At 40.2% G+C, this 23765-nt stretch overlaps 3 protein-coding genes across 6 annotated transcripts in view; 1 reads left to right on the top strand and 2 right to left on the bottom strand.

Moving 5' to 3' along the window:
- TNFSF13B (TNF superfamily member 13b) overlaps positions 1 to 13426 on the bottom strand; it is a 28488-nt gene extending 15062 nt beyond the window's left edge. The window contains exon 1 of one of the 2 annotated variants that reach the window (XM_061472793.1): positions 13331 to 13426. The gene's annotated coding sequence lies outside the window, so the exon portion shown is untranslated. Of the gene's footprint in view, positions 1 to 1644; positions 2962 to 13330 lie in introns of those variants that run through there. The other variant, XM_061472792.1, reaches the window with a different exon arrangement.
- ABHD13 (abhydrolase domain containing 13) lies at positions 7533 to 13640 on the bottom strand. Of its 3 annotated transcripts, none has more exons than XM_061472788.1 (3): positions 13331 to 13640; positions 11646 to 11677; positions 7533 to 8895 (listed from the first exon to the last, which is right to left on the bottom strand). In XM_061472788.1, the coding sequence occupies exons 1-3, from the start codon at positions 13549 to 13551 to the stop codon at positions 7847 to 7849; spliced, it is 1302 nt and encodes a 433-aa protein (XP_061328772.1). In that variant the 5' UTR covers positions 13552 to 13640; the 3' UTR covers positions 7533 to 7846. The 3 variants fall into 3 exon arrangements, with proteins under 3 accessions (XP_061328772.1, XP_061328773.1, XP_061328774.1); XM_061472789.1 differs by having other exon boundaries at positions 11646 to 11681; positions 13331 to 13460; XM_061472790.1 differs by lacking the exon at positions 11646 to 11677 and having other exon boundaries at positions 13331 to 13463.
- Positions 13641 to 14249: 609 nt separating this feature from the next.
- Positions 14250 to 17896, top strand: LIG4 (DNA ligase 4). The gene has a single exon (XM_061472794.1). It carries the CDS (start codon positions 14306 to 14308, stop codon positions 17039 to 17041), a length of 2736 nt encoding a protein of 911 aa, XP_061328778.1. The 5' UTR covers positions 14250 to 14305; the 3' UTR covers positions 17042 to 17896.
- Positions 17897 to 23765: the final 5869 nt, after the last annotated feature.

Genomic DNA, 23765 nt, shown 5'->3' on the forward strand with positions numbered 1-23765 from the left:
TAAGAGACCTCTTTAGTTTAGCCAAGAAAAACTATTAAGACATGCTTTGGCTAGTCTAAGAATGTTACTTAATCATATTTATTTCCATTACCACAAAGACTCTTAATGGTGAGAGTGTTTTGCTAGGGGAAATGGATTCCTGAACAAAATCAAGGCTGGCTAACCTTCCAGGATGTTAGAGCAGAAACAAATCCTGTAATTTTTGAAAGCAAGTAATTGTTTTAATTTCTGTTTGCAGAGTATCAGATTACATGACCACGATGGGCCCTGGTAACTCGTAAATTTATAAGACAGCATCTCTACATCTGTGGGGAACCAAGGCAGAGATAGTAAGCAATCACACAGGAAATTTGTGGTTGAACCAGAAACTGAACTCTTGATTTCCTGAAATCCAGTACTGTCTTTAAACCACAAAAGCATCCTCTTTGAGGGGGAGGAAAATTCCATAATGAAGTTTAATGTACAAAAGAGAAGCAGATGATTCAAATATGAAGACTTGTGTAAAAACCCAAAGTGTAAAGTTTACTTAAGAACAAATGTTCTGTTTTCAAAAGGGAGGTTGTGCAGATGCTACAACCCAGAGATCCACGCAAACAGCCATACTGAAAGTACGCCTCCAGTGGCAAAGGTCCAACTTCACATACTTCTGAAGTAGCCACAAAATCGAACTGGTCCCTGTGGTTATTAGAGACACAAAAAGGCCACAGTAACTTGCCTTAGCACACGAGACAGTGAAGAACAGATAGAGAATCAAAGAATAAATGAAGGCTCCATTTTAAACACACTGAATTTCAAGTCCTTTCTGAAGATGGACAACATGGATGGATGATTACCCTGTATGACAATTTTCTGCTATTACATACATCTGTATTAGAAGTATTCATAGATGTCCCTCTGAAACAGTACACACTCCCCTCAAGGACACTTAATTAGATCTTTCAGCCATTAACTGCAATTTACAAAGTAGCAAAACCAGGTAAGTTCCTGCCTTCCACACGGATCCAAAAATCATTCGATTTGTGGATACTGTGTTCCTGTGGCTGTATATCTTACCATAACCTTAAATTTAAAGCTGTCAAATACTTTGCAAGTAAAGGATGTGTTATACGAACAGTTAAAGCCTTATTTGATATATTACCTTATTAAAAGGAAGAAAAAACAATCCTTCAGATTTTTCTGAAGCAAAAAAAGTATTCTTTTCTCTTTGCCTCCCAATTTCAAAATTGCCTAGGATAACAAAAGTGTCTCTGCACACTGTAGATACACCATGCTTGATTTACTCCTTGCCTAAGACTTTATTTCTCTAGACATCCAGACAACTTTGGACCAAAATTGGCATGTATACTATGCAAAGTAAACATGCAGCTGACTTGCAGTCATCATTACTTTTTATATGATTATTACAGTGCTTTCAAAGAGAATAGAAAATGGCAGAGGAAGGAAAAGCAATTATTATAGGTGTCACTTAAAGTATGCAGCAGGAATATAAAAATACACAGAATATAAAAGAAATACAATTTCAGAAACAAAAATACAAAAAACCACAAGATTTATGTACTACAGCAGTTTAATGCCAGCCTCCTCCCTTTGCCCCCTCTTCCCTCCCCCCACCATGATGTTACACTAGAAGCCATTCCTTCTTACTGCACAGAGGAAAAGGAGCTCTGTCATACAGCTGTAGCTCACTTCTAGTAACAGTCCAGCTACACGGAGTATTCCGCTTTTCCACCTCTTCCACACTATGCAACTTGACAGATTTTGCACAGATGGGCTAAAAGTGTATTTGTATGGTAGCAAAATAAACAAGGAGACATGGCCCTTCGTGGGAGGGGCTACTCTGCTGTTGCTACAGTCTGTGGACCGCAGAGGGCACAGCACAGGGATCCAAGTCTTTTCATATCATAGCATTATTTCTTCATAGCTGTATCTAATTGCTACACTATTAGAAGGGAACAGCCTCTGCCTGATTTTTCCCTTTGAACTTTTATAAATAATTAGCATAACACAAAACAGCTGTAGAACTTCCTTTCTTTCTGTCTTCAAGCAGCAAATCTGTTGCTTAGTTGCTCATCAAAACTAGCAGCAACATCTCTCTGATGACACTTGACATCAGCAACCTTGCAGTTTTGAGTTATTCAGCTCATTGCTTAAGATTATTAAAGATGTACTTTCAACAATTATGAGTGGAACTGTGTTCTGTAACGCATTAAAACCAGGTCTACTCTTAAGCTGTACTGCCTCTTCCAGAGAAAGAAAAATTTCCGCTTTCTCAAGGCATAGGAGAATTATTCTGCCCCCGCCCCAGCTGAAGCATAACAAATTAATCACATTAACATTTTCAAAACATTTCTAGAAAATATTCAGTGTCTGTTCCTTAACTACTTACAGAGACAGAACTAAGACCCTGAATAGGGTCCAACAAAGGATTTTAAGTTCAGAGCAAGTAATTACTGTTTAGCTAATGGTTCAGTATTTTCGCAAAACCTTATCTACCTATACTTGATATTTCTAAAAAGACAGTGAGTCCCCTGCTTTTGGTTTAAGTTTCATTTATATCATTTTAATGTAGATGCTTATATACCCTTATGAATCTACTATGTTTAAGCAGCACTCACTCAGAAATTCAAATACTGTATTTTGTCTACCGAAGGCCTGCACATATCTACTAACAAACTGCATACATCACAAGACATTACAGAACACAATTCCTCTGTAGCCCACAGTTCCTTCATAGCTCAGCTGCTTATCAATTTCCAAACAAGAAAAGGCACATACAAGACTTGTATTCTTCAGTATAGCACTGCACAAGTAAGTTTTTTAGTGACATAATTCACAAGACAGCAAACTGCTTTTCATTCAAGGGCAGTATTCACATGAGGTATCAAATCTGAGCTGCTCCTTTCATGGCTTCCTTTTCACAAATTAGAAATTATTCTTTTTTTCTATTAAAATAATAGAGATGTTGAATAAAGTTATTAAAATGTACCACTCACCCCCTACCTCATTTTCATAGGTACTGGGTTAAAATTGAACTGATAGTTCTATTTTAAAGTAATCCAGGAGAGGACACACATTTTACAGCTTTAGAAAAGCCAGCAGCAAATCGTTATTTTCTGTGTACTGCACATTAACCATGCAGGATGGGAGCAGAGGTGCCTTAAGCTTAGCTATGCATTTTTGTAAAGAAAGTATGAGTTGCTCCAGCTCAAGTAGCCTGCTGCAGCTACATGTCTTAACTATAAACCTGCTAGAGTATCATTACAGCATTTAAAACTGATACTTAAAGTATTACCAGCAATAGATGGCAAAACCAGTCAGAAACACTTAAAAATATTTCCTAATTGACATAATATTTAGGCTATCTCTCAGTCCCCCAGATAACAGAGAAATTTTGAAAAGCAGATTGTGTTCAAAGGGATGGAGAATTACCACATATCAGTCTTATTTATTAAGACTTCCAGAAAGTGAGGATATGTGGTAAAACTCAAAACAGGTATTTGCAATAAAGTTGTTCCCTGCTGTAACAACTTTCCACAAACACTGCACTGAACAATGCAGATGTCTTAATTCACATGCTTTGGTTTTATTAAGTAACTGAAAATGGTACTTTGAGGTTAATCAGTTACCACACACACAAAAATACCCCTGTACATGCACTGAAGACAGGCCACAAACTAGAACAAGGCATTAACAGCAGTTTCAATTTATCAATTTATTGCATATGTCAGTACATAAAAATAGAAAAGTGTTTTTGTAAAATTAATGTTATTGTAAAAACCAGACTCGAATGAGAATGTAAAACTTTGCCACAATTAGCACATATACAGTAACATTGATGCTTTGTCTGCAAAACTTAAGAATAAGACTTTTTTGCTTTACCTATATATTAAAGAAAAAAAACAAACAAATATCTGCATCATATTTTCAATGACTGTTTCTGAATTCAAAACACAAGTGTTATTTAGAACTTCAATATGTTATTGCTATTTACACTTCTGTAGCATTCTACTCTAAATTATACAAGCAGGATGGCATTGTAAATTATTCTGAATGGGATACATCAGGCTGATCCCACTACATGACATGCAAGAGGCACTGATTTTATATTTGGCAGAAGTGCCCCTAGCAAAATCACCTGTCATTAACAAAAATAAAAATGCATTTCAAATTTGAATTATGAAATACAAACAGAGGTATGTCTGCATCTTTTAACCAAGAGACCATACCTTGGACTCTCAATTCAGCCTTGCATTCTTCACTGTGAACATCTGACATGATGCAAATGATTAGTTTAAGAGATGCCGATATGCATATTTTGTGTAAGTACTTAATCCATCTGCCCTTCAACTGAGATTGTCCGTAGCCTACCAAACGTATTTGTGCTCTATTTCTAATTTTACCTGAGAAATGGACATGAGGGCAGCTATACCAGTTAACATTTTTTTGGATGAAAGCATCACTTATCTCTCTGCATTTCACAAACAAGTATTGGGAATGTAAACTTGAGAAGCTGCAAGTATTTCCACTAATTAAAACCACACACATAAACGTGTGCTGGATGCTTCCTTACAAGGACTCTACTGCTACAGCTGTTCAAATCCTGACCCCTATTTCCCCACCCACCTTTTTTTTCTTTAACTTGAATTTCCTCTTATAAAAGAGACAATGCCTTTAATGAGCATATTTAAACCAAGAGGCTTTCTCACAAACACATGAAAATAACTTAACTTCCTCTACCCAAACTAGAAATTTATATATACATGACAAATACTTGGGAAACATCTATACACAAATGGAGAACTGTTAAGAGAAAACAGTATTAAGTGGAATAAATGTAACAGTATCATAATACAGTTTTTGGCAATTTTAAAGTTACTAGTAATAAACTGTTTGCAGTTCACTTTTTAGCAGCAGATAATTGTGGGTTTCCATCACACAGACTATAAAAGAAAAACAAGTCTTCACTTGTCAGAACAAGTTTCTTCCCCCTTATCTCTCCCTTAAAAGAGAGTACATAGAGCAGTAGAATATTTGCATTAGCCATTTGCTTCCTATTTTCTTTCCATGGATTTAATAGCCAATGCAATGAAAACCAGCATGATAACAGACATTCATTCATAAGTGTATGCAGCCAACCCGTTACATGAGAAGTAAAAATGTGCATGTGGAAGGCGGAAGAAACCAGATTAAGTGTAAAGGATACATATATGACAATTGTGTCTTCGCGTACCAAACACCTGCAAAATCCAACAAAGGTTCATCTTTACATTCTCCAGACAACAGAGTGAAAAGATCTGGCTTGATAATCAAAAGTAACATTTAGAAACACTCCACTTTGAACAGCTCCATATTGCCATAATGTAATGCCACACATTTGACTGACTTAGCCAACTGTGTGCCCAAATTAGAATACTTCATTTGTATCTAAGTGCCACATTTCCTTCAATTGGCACAAAGTAGTGTAAAAAATCGTGTTACTTTAGAAATCCGCATTTAATGAAAACAAGGTATTTAATGGCAAATTATGACAACTTCTGAAACCTTTATTTACTTTTTCATTCTATTGCCAACAAGTAATCTAATTATTTTGGCTTTATCAACTTATTCTTAGAAAAGCGGTATTTGCCCACTTATTTTCCTTGACTCCCTCCATCAAAATTCTAAAGCAATGTAGACCAGCTGAAACAACCTATGCAAGCAGCTTACATTTAGACCACATCGGGGAAAGGGACTGCTATGTCCATTAACTCCCTTCTGCTATATAAACACACACACGCACACACACAGCCAAACTTCACCAATAACCTTTCCCACCCTCCTACCCCCCTCAAAAAAAATGCCACCACTGGAAGGCTGAGGAGATAGTTTTGGTTTCACTCAGACTTAAAACTGTGCTTGTCTATGACTGTAGGTCTGTATATCCAAAAAGATCTATACCCTTTTCAACTGACCCTAAGAAAACTTTAATAATAGTATGACAAAATATACTTACCAGAGAAAGCAACAACTTCTGGTATGTGTAAGTTTATATTAAAAAAAAATAAATAAATCAGTTACTTAAAGATGCATCACCCTATCTATAAATTGCTGACAACTCTTACCCACATGTACGTAAGACTTGTAATTTCATGTAACAAATTTTAGGAGGCATAACCATTAAGGCACCAGCTCAGGAAAGCAGTTTTATTCAACCAGAAAACTTAAGCACAAGCTTAAAATACCATCAGGAAACACATTTTAAGTGTGTGCTGAGATGCTTTTCTGAATCAAGACAACCTGCAGAAAAGTTTCCTTAAAATTTTCAATCAGAAGGGGAATTGTACAAATTGTGTCTCCACAACTTGAGTCTCCACAGTTCATTCTTCCCATGAGAAATTTTTTTTGAAGGGGCAAACTATCAGCTGCAGCAAATAACAAACCTGCGGAAGATGTTCAAACAGCCTGATTCCCATACAGATTAAGTTAACAATACAACTTTCATGACTACCTAGGAGGACTCCTAAAAAACAACCAAAACTCCCAACATTGTCAGAATCAAACTCTCTCAAATTAAGTAATGCTGGCTCTGAAATGATGGTATTAGCTCCAAAAGTCCCAGCAGAGCCAAAGAAAACTCACTTCTGGTGATGCTCAGGATACTTACACATGGTATCACAGAACTCTAAGAAATTTTCTGGAAGCAAATGGGTGCAAGTGTCAAAATAAAAGTCATCTCTTTCAGACTAGCTAAGTGTAGGTCTACTAAATTTAATGCACAGCTAACTTTTATTATCTTTACTGTAACAACTGGTATACATTAATCTCTACTCAAGTGATCACTGGTAATTATTTGGATTTGTTTCTTTTGGAGGTATAAATAAAGGGCACAGACATGTGACTACACCAGCAAAAAAAAACAAAACCAAACAAAAAAAACCCACACACTAATAAAGACCCAAACACAAAACCATACTTTTACCTTGTATGACACTCTATCACACCACACACTCTGCCTTGGGAAATCCCACCTGAGTTGCACACCAGACTAAGACCAAGTAGTTTGCCTGTATGTTAGTGAGGAGAGCATGGGTTAGAAAGAAACTTAGATTGCACTGCTCTCTTTTTGAAAGTTACTTCTGTTTCCTATGAAGAAGTTACCTTGGCAAAATCCTGAAGCCATGATGTTTAGGCACATACAACTTTCCGGGCACTATTATAATACAAATAGTAAAATGAAAACAAGGAAAAGTTGTCTTTTCCTTTTCATCTACAGTTTGAAATATTTATGTATGCATAACCATAAAAAACAGTAATAACCCAGGACAGCATACCTGCAAGTATACTCTACCATTAATGTTATATTATTTAGCACAATAAAGACTTCCCACTTTGCATAATAGAAAATCTCAAGCAATAGAACACTAATCTCATGCATAGCACACTTTAAATCAACTCTAAGAGAAGCAACAAATCATTGTGCTGACCATGACTGTCCAAAAAGGTCACACATACAGCAGTGAATACTGAAGAACCTCCCGTTGACCTAAACTAACACATCCCATACTACTTTTGTAGCAAGTTCCTTTAATAGCGTCTGTTGTACATATCAAACAAATGGAATATATGGATAGAGATACCAAAAAAGTATGAGAAAGACATAAAATGGTTCATTTACAATGCTGCAAGTGTAAAAGTTACCTGGAACACCTTAATAAAGCATCATATCTTTCCAAGATTAATTTCACTCTTTAGGCAAGTATAGACATGACATACATTTAAAAATGGACATTTTTTTACCACTTTTCACAAATCAAGGTACAGTGCAGATACTCCCCCCCCCCGCCCCAAACCCACCAAAGAATAGCAGTTATATTATTGTTACATTAGATGATGGTTTCACCATTTCTTCAGGGGAGTGACTCTTTATTACTTCTTTGATGAACTGTTCAAGTGCAGTGAAATAACCCTGGCACTGCCAAGTGTCATTATGAGTTCCATCAGGAAATATTGCCAATCTCTTAGTCCGAGCTGGGGATAATTCATAAAGTTGCTTCATCATAACTGGTGGAATTAACTGATCAGACAACCCAGAGATGAAGAGAGAAGGCATTCTACACTGAGAGATTTTTCTGTAGGACAGAAATTTATTTTTGTAGCACCATAAAGGAAGATACCTCATTGGAAAGAAAGAAAACAAAGTGCTGGCCATGTATGGGATACTAAGAAAGGTGTTCTCCACCACGATAGCAGAAATCCTATGGGAATTTTCAGAAGCTAAGTGAATAGCTACTGCTCCCCCCAAGGAACGGCCAAAAAGAAAAATTTTTGTTTTGTCAAGATCAGATCGAGTCATCACATAGTCTAAAACAGCCTCAGAATCTAAGTACAAACCTTCTTCACTTGCTTCTCCTTCACTTTTTCCATACCCTCTATAATCAACAAGAATTAAGTTTACTTTCAGGTTTACCAGCATCAACAAAGCATTGGGCAACCTGTGGCCAATGTTGCCTGCATTCCCATGGAAGTAAATGATGGTTGGAGAATAAGCTGCATTGTCCCCTGTGTACCTCAGTAGAATAAGATTAAGAAGAACTCCATCTTTGGTTTTGATGAAGATATTTTCATGTGGTATACCAGTAGGCATAGGAACGTAAAGGCGTGATGAAGAGGGCTGTTCAGGAAAGTAAAGCAGCACATCCTGGAATTTATATAATATACCTGCTATTGATACAAATATTAATATAAGCAGTATAATGCCTCCATATAAGTGAAAAGTTACTATCAAGGGTAAGAGACAAATACGGCAGAGACTCCAAGACCAGGAAGCCAAAGCTAGCAGCCATCTTTTAACAAAGGTCCAGAACATCCATGACTTTTCCATTGTAGAAGTCAGTGATCTTTTACTCCAAGTAAATCCTGAAAAAACAAAACCCCAAACATATATGCGTAAATACAGGGGAAAGAAAAAGGAAGCGATTTAAGCATTCATGCTTGCACAAGATAAATGGCAAGTCAATATATTGAAGTATAAACATCAAATTTGGTGGCAAACTCTGAGATTTTGGAAAGCATTCAACTTTAAATAAAGCAGAAAACCAGTTATAATGAAAAAGCCTTTAGAAATCTTCAAAATACCATTTACATTACTTCAGTGAGCAAGTTCCATCAGGAGCACTAGAAAATTGGTTGACTGGGACCATAATAACTTACACTTTCCACCAGTCTTCCCTACCAACCAACAGAACATCCATATAGACTGTATCACCAGTTTCTCAAAGCTTCTCATATAAGTAATTCTAGAATCCAGAAAACACAAACAAAAATACCCCTTTTTTCTAAGTTGCTCGCCAAGAAGAACATTAAATACACCCATGCACTTGACTCTACAAACAGTAGAGGCTCATACTGTGTATCAGGTCTGCTATCGTTTCGTGTCTGCCTTTCAGAATCTAGATCAACTAATGACAAAGGAACAACTGGTCAGAAGAAAGAGATTCCTTTATAGTAAGATACCACATTACAGTTACATTTATGCCAGTTGTTTTGCTAATTTGGATTGGTTCTGATTTATAATGACAGTGTTCCACTATCAGATCAGTAATCCGTACTAAAACTTCAGCTGAAAGATTATATCATCATACAAGACCACTGGAAAGAGTCAGCTATCTACATTATTCTCTGAAAAATGAAAGCACAACTGCTGAAAGTCCAAACACGAGAACAAACTCATGACAAAAACATACACACAGCATAAAATGAGGGTAATGTTAATGACAGTGGATTAAATCTTCTTTCCAGCCATAAGAGGTAAGTTACATCTCACAGCATACACATAATCTCTTCACATTATTCACTGCTGGTTTCAAGTGTAATACGGAAATAGACAAAAACTGCCAAACATATGTGAGAACTAATCACTATATCACTGACTTAAATAAGCACACTGTCTGGAAGTGACAACACAGGTTCACTTGTTTCAGAACACTCTAAGTTATATAGCAGATAATGATTACAGTTTAGGCACACTCGAAGTTGTAACTTCCTAAAATAACAGTGCAGTAAGAAGCTGAATTAAATCTAAAGGAGCCTGACATGCAGAGATGCATCTAAGCATTCAATTAAGTCACAGACCCACACCAAAATAAGCTCTACAGTCTAATGCTACTGGGGAGGGTTGCAACTGCACCAGCCATCTTTGTAGGATCAAGTGATAGAGGGTCACAGCCTCCACACTCCATAAATATGACCAGGGAAAACTGCCATCTCTATTTCACGCAACAATTAGATATAAATTAGAAATAAAACTATTACATCTTAAGATTCATATATTAACCAAAGGCAATGTGAATTTATACAGTGCATCTACTTCAAATACATAAAATTGGTGAAATATAGTCTAAAAAAAGCTTTTTTTCTTTTTTCTTATATTATTTATGAGCTAATATTCAATATCCACATCCAAGTATGCACAAATATTTTCTATATGAAAATTTAATTCCTGTATCCATTTCTTTAGTAAAGAAGTCACGGTAACCAGGAGGCCCATAAAGTCTAATTTGTATACAAAGTCTGTATTAGGAGACCCATAGTCTAATTACTCTAATTTGTAAGAGAATTTCCTAATGAAGTTGACAAACATTTCCTGCATAGAAAAATTTATAACAAAACAATAAAAACACTCTCATTATCTATGCTATTCAAAATTTTGCTGTTTTGCAAAATGAAAAGACTCCAAAACTTCTTTCTCAACAAGACATTTACAAAAAGGAGACTCCCTCATTAAAAAGAAATACTGAAAGGCAAAGCAGTAATAAAAATCTTACTTAAGGTGATTAAGCTTTGCAGATGGCTATTCCATATATGCTAAAGATTGCTATTTGAAGACTAATGCAGCTGATTTTATAAGCCATGCTAGTTTCATTTGTGCACTGCTTTTATTTTAATTTCACAGAATCCTAGAATAGTTTGGGTTGAAAAGGAACTTAAAGATCATTTAGTTCTAATCCCCATGCTGTGACAGGGACACCTCCCAATAAACCAGGTTGCTCAAAGCCCTGTCCAACCAGGGCTTAAACACTTTCCAGGGATGGGGCATTCACAGCTTCTCTGGGCAACCTGCTCCACAGCCTCACAGTAAAGAGCTTCTTGCTTGTATCTAATCTAAATCCACCCTCTTCCACTTTAAACCCATTCCCCCTTGTCCTGTCACTACATGCCCTTCTCAAAAGCCCTTCTCCAGATTTCTTGTAAGCCCCCTTTAGGTACTGGAAGGCTGCTCTAAAGTCTCCCCAAAACCTTCTCTTCTCCAGGCTGAACAAGCCCACCTCTCTCAGCCTATCTTCACAAAGTTGCGCCAGTCCTCCGATCATCTTCATGGCCCTCCTCTGGACTCACTCAAGCAGCTCCACATCCCTCTTGTGTGGGGGGGATAGATAAGCTACAAAACCCATAATTTTAATAGCAGTGTCCTAATGCTAGTCTTAAATGGTAAATGGCATTATCAACTAAAGATCACAAACTCAAGTGCATACTTACAGCACTTGGGATAATTTTTCTTTCTTTTTGAATGGCAGTTGCCACAAATTCTGTTGTATTTTTTGTCTGCCTGTATTTTTAATAATTAGAAGTGCTATTTCCATACACTAATCACAATATAAAACATTTACCTTTGGATGTGATGATTTCCCAGGCTTCATCTCTGCCTGAAAGACAATTCCATTTATGAACTTTGAGTAAAATTACTTTTGAATTACACACATAATTACTGTTTGTCTTCAGTTACCTGACAGAAAATTAAGAAGTGCAAACAGCCAATAATCCTAGAAGCTACATTTGCTTTATGAATGAAACCATGCATATCATGTTCATGCTCCTGTCAAGCTCAGCTCTTGTCTGGAACATCTGATAAACTTGAAAACAACATCTTATAATGAATTTACAGAATCACGTCAAAGTGGTCTGGACGATACATACAACATACAGTATAAAACATTCATAGTGCATAACAACAAAGTTATACTAGATTTACATTGCCTCCTCAAAGCTAACTCTTAGAGTATGAGCACCATCAAAATTAGCCCTAAGAGGAGCGTTCAGGTGTTTACAGCAGCCTTCTCATTAAAGAACTGAAAAAAAAAAGTAGTTAGCTTTAACACTCCTTACAATCCTTTCCACTTCAAGGTTTCAAAACAAAGGTATTCCTTAAGAACATAGCAATATCTGAGGACATCCATTTCTTTCTACTGTACACCCCTCCCCTACACTCCGCCTCATCCACACACAGACAAGACTTACACAAGCTTCATCTTTACTCATATTTATTCATAAGACTCCCGTAAGTAGAAATATTAAGTCATTGTAAGTAGAAACATAAGTAGCCTGGAAGAAAATACAGTTTCTTAGTACTAAAATCATTAAAATCTTACAAATTCACATTGAAAAAAAAAACCAAAACAATCAAAACCCACTTAAACCAGCAGAGTAGCTACTCCTAACCAAGGAATAAGCACAGAAAGAACAACTAAGTATCAGACATTTAAGGGCTCTGGCTTTTAAAACTGGCAAGCCACCTCTCCTACTTAATTCAAACAGAAAACTTCCACAGCTCGGCATCAAGTGGTACACATTTATAACTGAAAGTGGTTTTCCCTTAACTCTTTAATAACTTTCCCTCCCAACTGTCAGATCTTGATTAACCTTACTTGATTTATGCTGGTACTGTGTAAAAAAAAAGCCCCAAATAACAACAAGCCACGGACAGTTACCATATTAGAGCCTTAGTTTTCTAGTGAGTGTGGGCTCCTGAAACATATTACTTCTCCAATCACGTTAAATTATTTCCGATTTTACCTAAAAGAAATATTCCCCTCAGGCTTTTCAACATATTCACTTAGCAACATTTAAGTTTTCACCATTTACCCCATCTTCGACAAGCACCCCGTTTGCACAGGCCGCTCCACATGGGCAAACGCAACACCAGAGTAAGACCATGCTGCGAGGATGCAACAGGTCTCCCGAGGCTCCACAGGAAAGCACCTGAAGGAACTTCTAATGGCGTTGTCAACGCAGCAGCTCCCCAGGAGACACGTCCCGGAAGGCCGGCGCCACGGCACGGCACCCCACCCGCCACACACTCCGGCCCGGTGAGGAGCAGCATTTAGTCACGGCGAGACCCCAGACATCACACCAAAACCACACTAAAACCATCCCGGCCGCTGCCCTCCTCCCCCCCACCGACACCGGCTCACTTCAGTTCCCGCCCGCCCCACCACGGCCAGACGGGAACAGGCCGGGCCCATCACCCCACCTCCTGCCAGGGGAGCGACCTGAAGCAGGACGAAATAAGACCCACCCGCCGCATCCTTCCGCGCTGCCTCTGGCAGTGCCCCAGGCCGGTACAGATCCGACGCACAACTTCCACCACCACTCCTTACGATACGGGAAATCGCACCCCCAAGACTTCCGCTTCCGGGCCCAGGCTCCTCCGCTCGCCTTTCTCTTCCCGCCCCGAGCTCCGCCAACGTTTCCCCGCCGCAGCTGTAACTGCGCAGGCGCGGCCGCTGCCACCGCCATAGCCGGAACCACTGCGCCCGGGGGAGGAGCACAAGCGGGGCGCTTCTCGTCTTCCGGGGCGAAGGGCGGTCGGTGTGACCCGGGTTATGCAACTACCCCTGGCTTCGTGCGTATCCCCGGTTCCGCGTAAGTCTTGGGGGTGGCTGTTCCTCCACCGTCCCGATAGTCCGCCCCGGGGAGGAGGTGGCGAGAGGAGGGTGTCCCCGGGGTGGTGTCCGTTCTTCCCCTCCCCGTGGCTATGGCAACGTCGTAGCAGTGAGGGGCGGGGCGTGAGCGCCGCCGCCGCCGCTGCTTCCAGCGAGAACTGCATCCGCCCTTTCAGGACTCCGCTACCTCAGGGCGGGCCCGGCGAGTCCCCTCAGCCCCCTGGCTGCGGAGCTGAGGGCGGGCGGTGTCAGGGATGCGCTGCGAGGAGGGAGAGTAGCGAAGGGAACGGGTCTCAGCGGTGAAGGCTGCCGCTGCAGCGGGAAGGGGGCGCGGTGCTTTCTCCAGACGTGCGGTCCTGTTATCTGGGTGATGCCATGTGCAGCGCCGTAGCTTAGCTGCTGAGTTTCACCCGTGAGGACGGACAGCGGTACCCGCTGATGAGCTCTATGTAAAGATACTGTTAAATCCTAATTAGCAAAATGAGAAAATCGGTAAATCCTAACTATACATATATACCTATATTTTATTCAAGACAGAATAACACTCTGGCTCTTCCTCTACAAATATATTTTTGTTGTAGCTGTTCTTAGTGAAAAACAGTCTCTTGATGGCTTCTGCGACTGCTTCACAGCCCTCTCGTAAAAGAACGGTGGCCTCTCACGTGCCTTTCGCAGATCTGTGTTCTACTCTGGAGCGGATACAGACATGTAAATCTCGTCCAGACAAAACCAAGTATTTCAAGGAGTTTCTGGATTCCTGGAGGAAATTCCACAATGCTCTTCATCAAAAAGAGAAAGATGTCACAGATTCTTTTTATCCAGCTATGCGACTTATTCTTCCACAGTTGGAAAGAGAGAGGATGGCTTATGGAATTAAAGAAACTATGCTTGCAAAGCTGTATATTGAACTGCTTCATTTACCAAAAGATGGAAAAGATGCTGCAAAGCTTTTAAATTACAGAACACCTGCTGGCTCACGTGGGGATGCTGGAGATTTTGCAATGATAGCATACTTCGTGTTAAAACCCAGAAGCCCAAAACGGGGCAGACTGACAATAGAGCAAGTCAATGAACACTTAGATGCAATAGCTAACAATAATGTTGCTAAAAACAAGGGTCTCTTAAAGAAAAGTCTACTTCAGTTAATTACCCAGAGCACAGCACTGGAACAAAAGTGGCTTATCCGGATGATTATAAAGGATCTAAAGCTTGGTGTCAGTCAACAAACCATATTTTCCATTTTTCATCCTGATGCTGTTGAACTGCACAATGTCACAACTGATTTGGAAAAAGTTTGCAGACAGTTGCATGATCCCTCTGTCTCACTTAGCGATGTTTCTATCATGTTGTTTTCTGCCTTTAAGCCAATGCTTGCTGCTATTGCTGATGTCCAGCAAATTGAGAAACAAATGAATAACCAGACATTCTACATAGAAACTAAGCTGGACGGTGAACGTATGCAGATGCACAAAGATGGAGATGTATATAAATATTTTTCCCGAAATGGGTTTGACTATACTCAGCAGTTTGGTGCTTCTCCCCTTGATGGTTCATTAACACCATTTATTCATAATGCATTTCAGAGCAATATACAAAATTGCATTCTCGATGGCGAAATGATGGCTTACAATCCTGAGACGCAAACCTTTATGCAAAAAGGAAACAGGTTTGACATAAAAAGAATGATGGAGGACTCTGATCTGCAGACTTGCTTCTGTGTATTCGATGTGTTGATGGTTAATGATCAGAAGTTGGGGCATGAAGTACTAAGCAAAAGGTATGAAATCTTAAGTAGTGTATTTACGCCAGTAACAGGCAGGATACATGTTGTCCACAAAAGAAATGCCAGAACAAGAAAGGAAGTAATTCATGCTTTGAACGAAGCAATAGATGACAGAGAGGAAGGGATTATGGTGAAAGATCCCATGTCCACCTACAAGCCTGACAAACGTGGGGAAGGCTGGTTAAAAATCAAGCCAGAATATGTCGATGGGCTGATGGATGAACTGGACCTGTTAATTGTTGGTGGCTACTGGGGGAAGGGGTCACGTGGTGGGATGATGTCTCATTTTCTGTGTGCTATTGCAGAGACGCCCCGTCCGAATGAAAAACCTACTGTTTTCCACTCTATTTGTCGTGTTGGCTCTGGCTACACTATGAAGGAATTGTATGACCTAGGTTTGAAGCTGGCTAAACACTGGAAGCCCTACCATAGGAAGGACCCTCCCTGTAACATTTTGTGTGGAACTGAAAAACCTGAAATGTACATTGAACCTTGCAACTCTGTCATAGTTCAAATCAAGGCAGCTGAGATTGTTAACAGTGATATGTACAAAACTGACTGTACTTTGAGATTCCCTCGAATTGAGAAGATAAGAGAGGATAAAGAATGGTATGAGTGCATGACTTCAGACATGTTAGAGGATCTCAGGAGCAAAGCAGAAGGGAAGCTGGCATCCAAGCACCTTTATATAGATGATTATGAGCCACAAGAGAAAAAAAGGAAAACTGTATCAAAGGTGAAAAAGATAATCGGAATAGCTGAGCAATTTAAAGCTCCTGATCTTTCTAGTGTAAACAAGATTTCAAATGTATTTGAAGATGTTGAGTTTTGTGTTATGACTGGAACAGAAAGCCACTCAAAGCCTAAACTGGAAAGCAGAATAGCTGAATGGGGTGGCAGCGTGGTACAGAACCCAGGGCCAGAGACTTACTGTGTCATTGTAGGAGCTGAGAATGTCAGAGTGAAAAACATCATTGCTTCCAACAAATACGATGTGGTGAGGGCAGAGTGGCTTCTGCAGTGTTTTCAAGCCAAAATGCTGGTGCCTTGGCAGCCAGCGGTTATGATTCACATGTCACCTGACACAAAAGAACACTTTGCTCGTGAGTATGATTGTTATGGAGACAGCTACACAGCAGACACAGATGTTACACAACTCAAGGAAGTGTTCTCACGAATGAAAGACAATAAGATTATTCCTTTAGACATGATTGCAGAGTTAGAAGAACGTTACTCATGGAACAGCTGTCAGCTCAGTATTTTCAGGGGAAGCATTATTTATGTGGATTGCTACGCTGTTGTTAATGAGCCCAGAACCAAAATCCATGGAACACCACTATCAGTTAGAGCTCTGGAGCTGCGTTTCTATGGTGCAACAGTAGTCTCTCACCTTGAAGAGGGTGTCTCTCATGTTGTTATAGGAGAAGATCATTCCCGGGTAAAAGAAATTAAGACACTCAGGAGAAGATTTAGGAAAAAATTTAAAATTGTATCTGAGCTGTGGGTAACAGAGTCAGTGGAGGAGGAAGTCCCAAAGAATGAAAGTCAGTACTTAATATAAAGCAGTTTTTAACCTTGGAGCAAAAGCATTCTTGCTGGCATGACTGGATTCTAATATTATGATGTTGTCTTAAATCTGTTGTGTATTTTCATGCCTGTTTAGAGTTGGCCCTGGCTAAATAATGACACTGTATTGTTGAAACCAGAGGAAGGCTTTTAATTAAACTGTTGCAGAAGCAAAAGAATGCCAAGCTATGCTGGAGGAGAAAAAAATGACCACAAGATAAATAATGTAAGCCTTTTACTTCACAAACTGGTCTCAGAAGAGATCTAGTATTTTATATAAGAGAATTCTTAGGTATTAATAGTGCTTGCCTCCGTTATTCAAAATGGAGACAATCATTTACTATTTTATGGATTTCTACTATTTAACATACTGTTTATTTATCAGTTTACAGTAACATTCATGTTTTTGTGGAGTTTTGTGTGTTATATATGCTATAGAATTCATTAATTTATAAACCTTGTCTGTACTTATTTTAATTTGTTTACATTGGTTTTAGCATTGAGTCTCATACAAGCCTTTAGTTTTAAGCTATTGCATTGATCCCATGTTTCTTTGTGTAAATAACCACTGTTAAATAGAACATGAACTTTTGACTGAGGTGCTAATTAATAATAATCTATATGTTTATAAAGTGCAAATCAATTACATAAAACTGTAGTGACTTATGCTCATTACAGGTAAAGTTTAACCCTGAAGTGTGGCAGAGCTAGGCTTTTATACTTAATTATAAATTTATTTTTCAAATAATGTTTCATAAGCTATTTTAGTAATGGGGGATTAATTTCCAAATATCCTGTTCAATGTATTGGCTTTTTTTCAACTATTAAATAAAAATCTATTTTAAAGTCTGCCTGGTATTAAACAAAACTGCTCTTAGGCTGATTACACAGAACCAGTTTCAGTGGGGTTTTTTTGGTTCTAGTCATATAAAAAAGTACTGTAAAAAGAATTGGGAAATGGTATATGAAAGGCTAACTGGAAGGAAGTTTAATCTCATTTTCTTACAGTTAGTGCAAACATTAGGGGAGTCATTGTTTTAAATATACTAAACACTTAAGTTTTAATAACCACTTAACCACTCAAGTTATAATACAGTTAAAAAGCAGAATATCTTTTGTATATATGAAATAGTATATGCTGAAAGGCAGTGCATTATTTTTTCTCAGATAATTCAAGTTAGAAAATGGTATATGTGAAGTATAGTACTTCAGTGTTAACTTACTGGGCTGCTTCTGTGTAATGTCATATATTCTGATTTATAATGACAAGAGAGTTAGTCTTCATACCCACACAGATTTCTCTTAAATGGGTTTTAGTAAAATATGTATTTTAGGTGATCTTGGTTAGGAAAGTTAAGAGAAACAAAGACAAATATGAATTATAGCTGACTCTTGAGACATTGTCAAATATCTTGCATTGAGATCTAAATGCTATTTATGGAGAAGTATTTTAAAAGTATTGATTCCACGTTGTCTTTGTGTTCTCTCAAAGATATGTCAGGCTGGGGAATCTAGAACTATTAACTTACCAGCAAAATTGTTACTGTTTTTACTGGCTCCTCAGTACACAGTGTACTTAAGGGTTTTTTTTTATATTTATTTAAACTGAAGGTTTACTTTTTCACAAAAAAAAAAACAACAAACAAAAAACCACCAGAAAACCCAAACCCTTGCAGACGCAGTATGCTGGCTTAGCTTGTTTTATTTTGTATTTTGCCTCAGTTCTATTTAGAATTATAATTTAATTGTTAATCATGCATATTTGTACGTGACATTATAATTAGCATACTGGAGAATGTCAAGCAACTTAGGTGTGTATTTATTCTTTGGTTACTGTTTGGCAAATTTCCATTTACTTTAAAATGTTGAATAGGAAATGCTGTACTTGATAACATTAGCATAAAAAGAGAATCTTGCTACAACACTGTGAAAATACAGGCATTATAGGTCGGGTTTTCTTTTGAAATGTTTCTTTTACATGGTGACTTGGATGGATTGAATGTTTCTATGGATGAAACTGGACCCAGCTGTTATTAAAGTAAGTATCTAGAATGGAAGCCATGGGACAGGAGAATCCCTGGATCCTCTAAGAAAAGATAGTCTCATGGAAGAAAGCAGTGATGGAAAAATAGGAGAAGTGGGGAAGAAGTTTGTGGAAATTTTGATTTGTACTGAAGGAACAAAATTATTTCAAAAGTAAGAATATGTTGTCCAGACACAAAAGTTTTTCTTAAAAAGCCAAATTAATTAGTGAGGTGTGCAGAGAATTTCAGGCATGATGTCTGAAGATGAATGTAAGACTTGACTTGTAGGTAGCAGTAAAAGCAGATGTGGACCAAGGAAGTGAGAACAAAAAGTTGCCTTTGTTTTGGTCAGTCTAATGAAAAAAAAAATAAAACTAGCTTTTATTATTAGTCAGTCATCATCCATTAAAACAGTGTTTGAGAAAGAGGAAAAGCTGGAGTCAAAATGCTGAATTATTCACCTCATGTTTTAACTTCAAGAGGACCTCCTCTGATGACAGTATCAGCTTATTGTATTTTTTATTGCTGTAAATACTCCTGTTTATTATGTTTAGAACTTTGACAGTAAGTGTTTTGTTGAAGATTTCTTAGGTTATTCACATTTTGTGCAAAGCTGTCTTGGGGTTTTTTGTGTGGTTTTTAATAGGCATTTGGCTTGAGAGCAAGCCTTTCAATTTCCATTTTAATATAAAGTTTTACATTTATTTAAAGATTATGTTCCTGAAGAAGTGGGAAATGAAGAGAAAAAGGGACTGTAGGCCTTGCAGTTTTGGGGAAATAGAGAAAAGTTTTGATAGTGTTCCTACTGACTAGCTTTTAAGTGGCACTTTTCAAGAATGCTGCCAGTGATGGAGAAGAGTGCAACTGTCAGGACCTGCTGCAGCAGGACATCTAGGGAAGTCACAGTTTCTTGATCCTTTCCTTCTAGAGGCCACCCTTCCCTTTTGGTACCAACTCAAGACACTAGTTTCTTGATCCTTTCCTTCTAGAGGCCACCCTTCCCTTTTGGTACCAACTCAAGACACTCTTGGATTGGAATCAAGCTGACCCTTCACAGCTTCTCCTGTTTCCAGCCTTCAGTTATGACAGCTTTTGCAACAGCATTGCTGCTGCAGTTCCCTCCAGCTTGTCTCCCTTTGCCTTGGCTGCAGCTCTGATGTTTCAAACTGGTGTCCTCAGCATGCACCCTCCATTGCACTTACCAGTACTGCTGTGCTGTGAGGATTTATTTGCACTAACCAGGGAAGACAGAGACAGAGAGAGAGATGTAGATAGAGATGTAGAGACATAGAGATGATATAGCTATAGATACAGAAGAGTGCGTTTCTGTTTGTATGTGTTGTTTTTAACTTCTCGTTTCCAAGAGATGATTGTGCTCACTTTCTACCTGATCTGGGCAGAGGCAGTAGCATTTTCTACTTTTGTATGTGAAAAACAGATGTTTTGCCTGAAATAAGTTTGTTCAGACAGCCACAAAACTTTCTCATTTCAGACAGGAATGCAGCTGGGGCTGTCTTCTGCAGCGTACAGCAACATCTCCAGTAACAAACTCGGTGACTTTCCCCTTCCCCCCCTCAATAGACACCTCAGGAAATAAGCCCATGGCAGAGAGACCAGCAGTCATTCTGCATTTCAAGGATTTGAACAAATGTGCTGGGGGGATTTATTGCCAATCTCTAAATCTCTGTCCTCTCTACAGTACCCTTACGTGATACTTAGCTGAGGTTTTTTAAGCTGTTCTACACAACTAAGTCAGTTACTTGTTTTTCCTGAGTTTTGCAGGGAAAAGCTGCTCACTCCACGCGGTTAAACTGAACTGGGATTAAAACACTTGAGCTATCGAGAACATGGAACTAGGCAGCAGTCAGTGAAGTGTTGCATTCAAGTAGTACTACAAGAGGTAAATCCCCAAAGTAGACACATGAATGTTAATAAACACAAGCAAATATCTAAACACCCTGTGTAACAAATGCAGAAGAGATTTCTGAAATAATTCTTTCCAAGAAGACTTCACCATAAGCAGCGTAGCAGCAAATGCCACTTGGTGTATTGATAAGGAATGGTGAGGAAATCCTGCTGTCTACGTTTCTGCAAAGTTCATGTAGAGGGAACCAAAACCCATTTCTTTCACCTCTGGGATCACCACACTCAAGTGACTGTACGTGATATAAACACCTTTATTGATACAGCCTGAACACACAAATTAATTTACAGGGACACCCAGCAGAGGTGCCAAGTGTGTGGCCTCCATGGGCAGACACATCCCCCTGGGCACAGGCACTGCCTCAGGGCCAGCACCCCAAAGGCCTTTCTCCAAGGGATGCTGGGCAAAGGGGCAGCAGCAGGGCTGCAGAGGGCAGGGCTGTGGGGGCCCTGTCACCCCTGTGTCATAGTGCCACCATTCACCAACGCAGCATCACAGTGCTCTGGGGCAGTATAAGGCAGCGTCCTCCTGTGCCGGAGTGCCCAGCTTTGCCACCAGGGCAGAGCTGGCAGCCTGAAGGCCCCCGATAGGAATTCCTCGAGGTACCAGTGGAATTACTTGGAGGGGCAGAGGGGGGAAGACTGCCCGAAGCTGCTGGAGGTGCTCTGCAATTCCAGCCCCTGGAGGGGCCACACACACAGCTCATTGGACAGGTGGAAATTCTGCTTCAGTCTTTGGGGAACTCGCCATCCTCATCTTCTCGGGTGATAGTGGCAGCAGCCATAAGAAATAGGATCGACAGATGGCCCAGTGCCCTCCCCCGGTGCTTTGGAGCTCCCGCTGCCAGGCACAGGAAAGATTCTTGCCCCTAGGGTTGATCAGGGCAAGGGCATTTTGCTGTTGCTGGAAGCCCCTGAGATGGCTCCAGGTGGAGGCAGAAAAGGCAGTGCCAATGTCCCCTTAGAGGCATAACCAGCCCATGGTTATGCTGCAGGCTATGCATGTGCATCGTGTTAATGCTTGTGGGCATCAGCTCTGAGAGTTTTAATCTAAACTAGATTAAATATTAAATTTAGATAAAATAGAATCTAAACTAGACTAACTAAACTAAGATAAATAACTTTATTTATAAATAAATAATGTACTCTTTCCTCCTGTAACCTGTCCGATTTGTGTCTTTGAGTGTTTTTGGTGCTGAAAACCCCTTGGCATTTCAGTTAAATAATGGTCTCATCATTACACAACTCATTGTGAGTGCAGGGAATGGAATGGAGCAGAATAGAACAGCTATGTTATGTTACGCACACAGTCCTGGCATGACAAGCTCTGACGCAGGTCAGAGAGGCTATCTGCAGTGCAGGTCCCAAGGGACGCCGGTCCCAGGCATTGAGGCCTATGAACACCCTCTGGACCCTGACAGAAATAGAAGCTTGTGACCCGTTGCACAGTTTGGGCCTGGAGCAAGCAGTGCTGCGCCCTCTCTTCTGACATCTTTTCGCTACTGACAGCGTCCGGCAGCTCAGCCCCTGCTGCAGGAGCACCTCCACCAGGGAGCACCGAGTGCAGCCCTGCCCGTTGTGTACGCTCGCCTCAGGAGACCAGTGCAGGCACTTTCTATACCTCGAGCTCTGCGCGGCAGCCTCGCCTCTCATCAGCTCTGTCTGGTGCCAACGTGGCCACCGCCGGGGCAGCCAGAACAGAGCTCCCACACTGGGCCCTGGCCCTGAGACGAGTCCCGCAGCCCGCAGCCCGCAGCCCGCAGCCCGCAGCCCGCAGCCCGCAGCCCGCAGCCCGCAGCCCGCAGCCCGCAGCCCGCAGCCCGCAGCCCGCAGCCCGCAGCCCGCAGCCCGCAGCCCGCAGCCAACCCCAACTGCCGCCCAATCCCACGCGCTGCTCCCGCTCTCCCCCGGGGCGGGTTTTCCCCGCTCAGGGCGGGACCGTCCCTCCTGGCTCCACCCCCCTGTGAGTCCTTGCTCGCCTCCGCGGAGCTCCAGGCTCCTGGGCAAGGGGCGGCGAGGCGTCGAGGTTCTCTCGGTGGCTCTCGCCGCTCAGAACTGAGGCTCCTGGACGGGGGGTTTCCCCTCGCTCCTAGGTTGAAGGCTCGTCTCTGGGGTTGCTCACCTTGGCAAATCGTTTAGGAAATTTAGGTTAGATACAAGGAAGAAATTCTTTACTGTAAAGGTGGTGAGGCACTGGAACAATTTGTCCAGAGAAGTTGTGGCTGTTCCATCTCTGAAAGTGTTCCAGGTTGGATGAGGCTTTGAGCAACCTGGTATAGTGGTAGGTTGCTTATGGTAGGGGTTTGGAACTATGTGATCTTAAGGTCCTTCCAGCCAACTATGCTATGATTCTATGTTGCATCTATGAAGCGCAGTTTTCAGAGCTGAAGTTGCCAGAAATAAGATACCAGGGAAGAAAGGATTGTTACATACAGAATGAGTGTATGGTATAATGGGTTGTGTATTCCACTCCCTTCCTCAGACTTGCTCGGGATAGAACAAATATACATAGTCCATTTCAGTGGAGAATTGTCCTATTTGGAAAGGTTAACTACGATAGTACAATCAGTGTTTAGAAAGTTCAAATTAGCCTTTTGAGGTAGATTTAGGTAGAAGGGATTTGGTATTGGTGGGGTTTTTTTTGTTTGGTTTTTGTTTGTTCTTCTGTGTGTGTGTGTTGGTTTGTTTTTTTCGTTTTTTTTTTGTTTGTTTGTTTGGTTTGTTTTTTGATAGAAGCACTTGTGATTCTGATTTATTTCCTTTGGTTTTGTT

Source organism: Pezoporus flaviventris, unplaced genomic scaffold (assembly GCF_033815535.1).
Source record: "Pezoporus flaviventris isolate CSIRO_AGI_PZ_B2104156 unplaced genomic scaffold, CSIRO_AGI_Pfla_v1 ptg000072l, whole genome shotgun sequence".
Taxonomy (NCBI): domain Eukaryota; kingdom Metazoa; phylum Chordata; class Aves; order Psittaciformes; family Psittacidae; genus Pezoporus; species Pezoporus flaviventris.

Coding starts and splice junctions, on each gene's coding strand:
- LIG4 (XM_061472794.1), top strand. CDS start 14,306: ATGGCTTCTGCGACTGCTTCACAGCCCTCTCGTAAAAGAACGGTGGCC.
- ABHD13 (XM_061472788.1), bottom strand. CDS start 13,551: ATGGCGGTGGCAGCGGCCGCGCCTGCGCAGTTACAGCTGCGGCGGGGA. Junction 11,678..13,330: donor AGCGCGGAAGGATGCGGCGG/GTGGGTCTTATT, acceptor TCTTTCAGGCAG/AGATGAAGCCTGGGAAATCA. Junction 8,896..11,645: donor GGAAATCATCACATCCAAAG/GTAAATGTTTTA, acceptor TTGTTTTTTCAG/GATTTACTTGGAGTAAAAGA.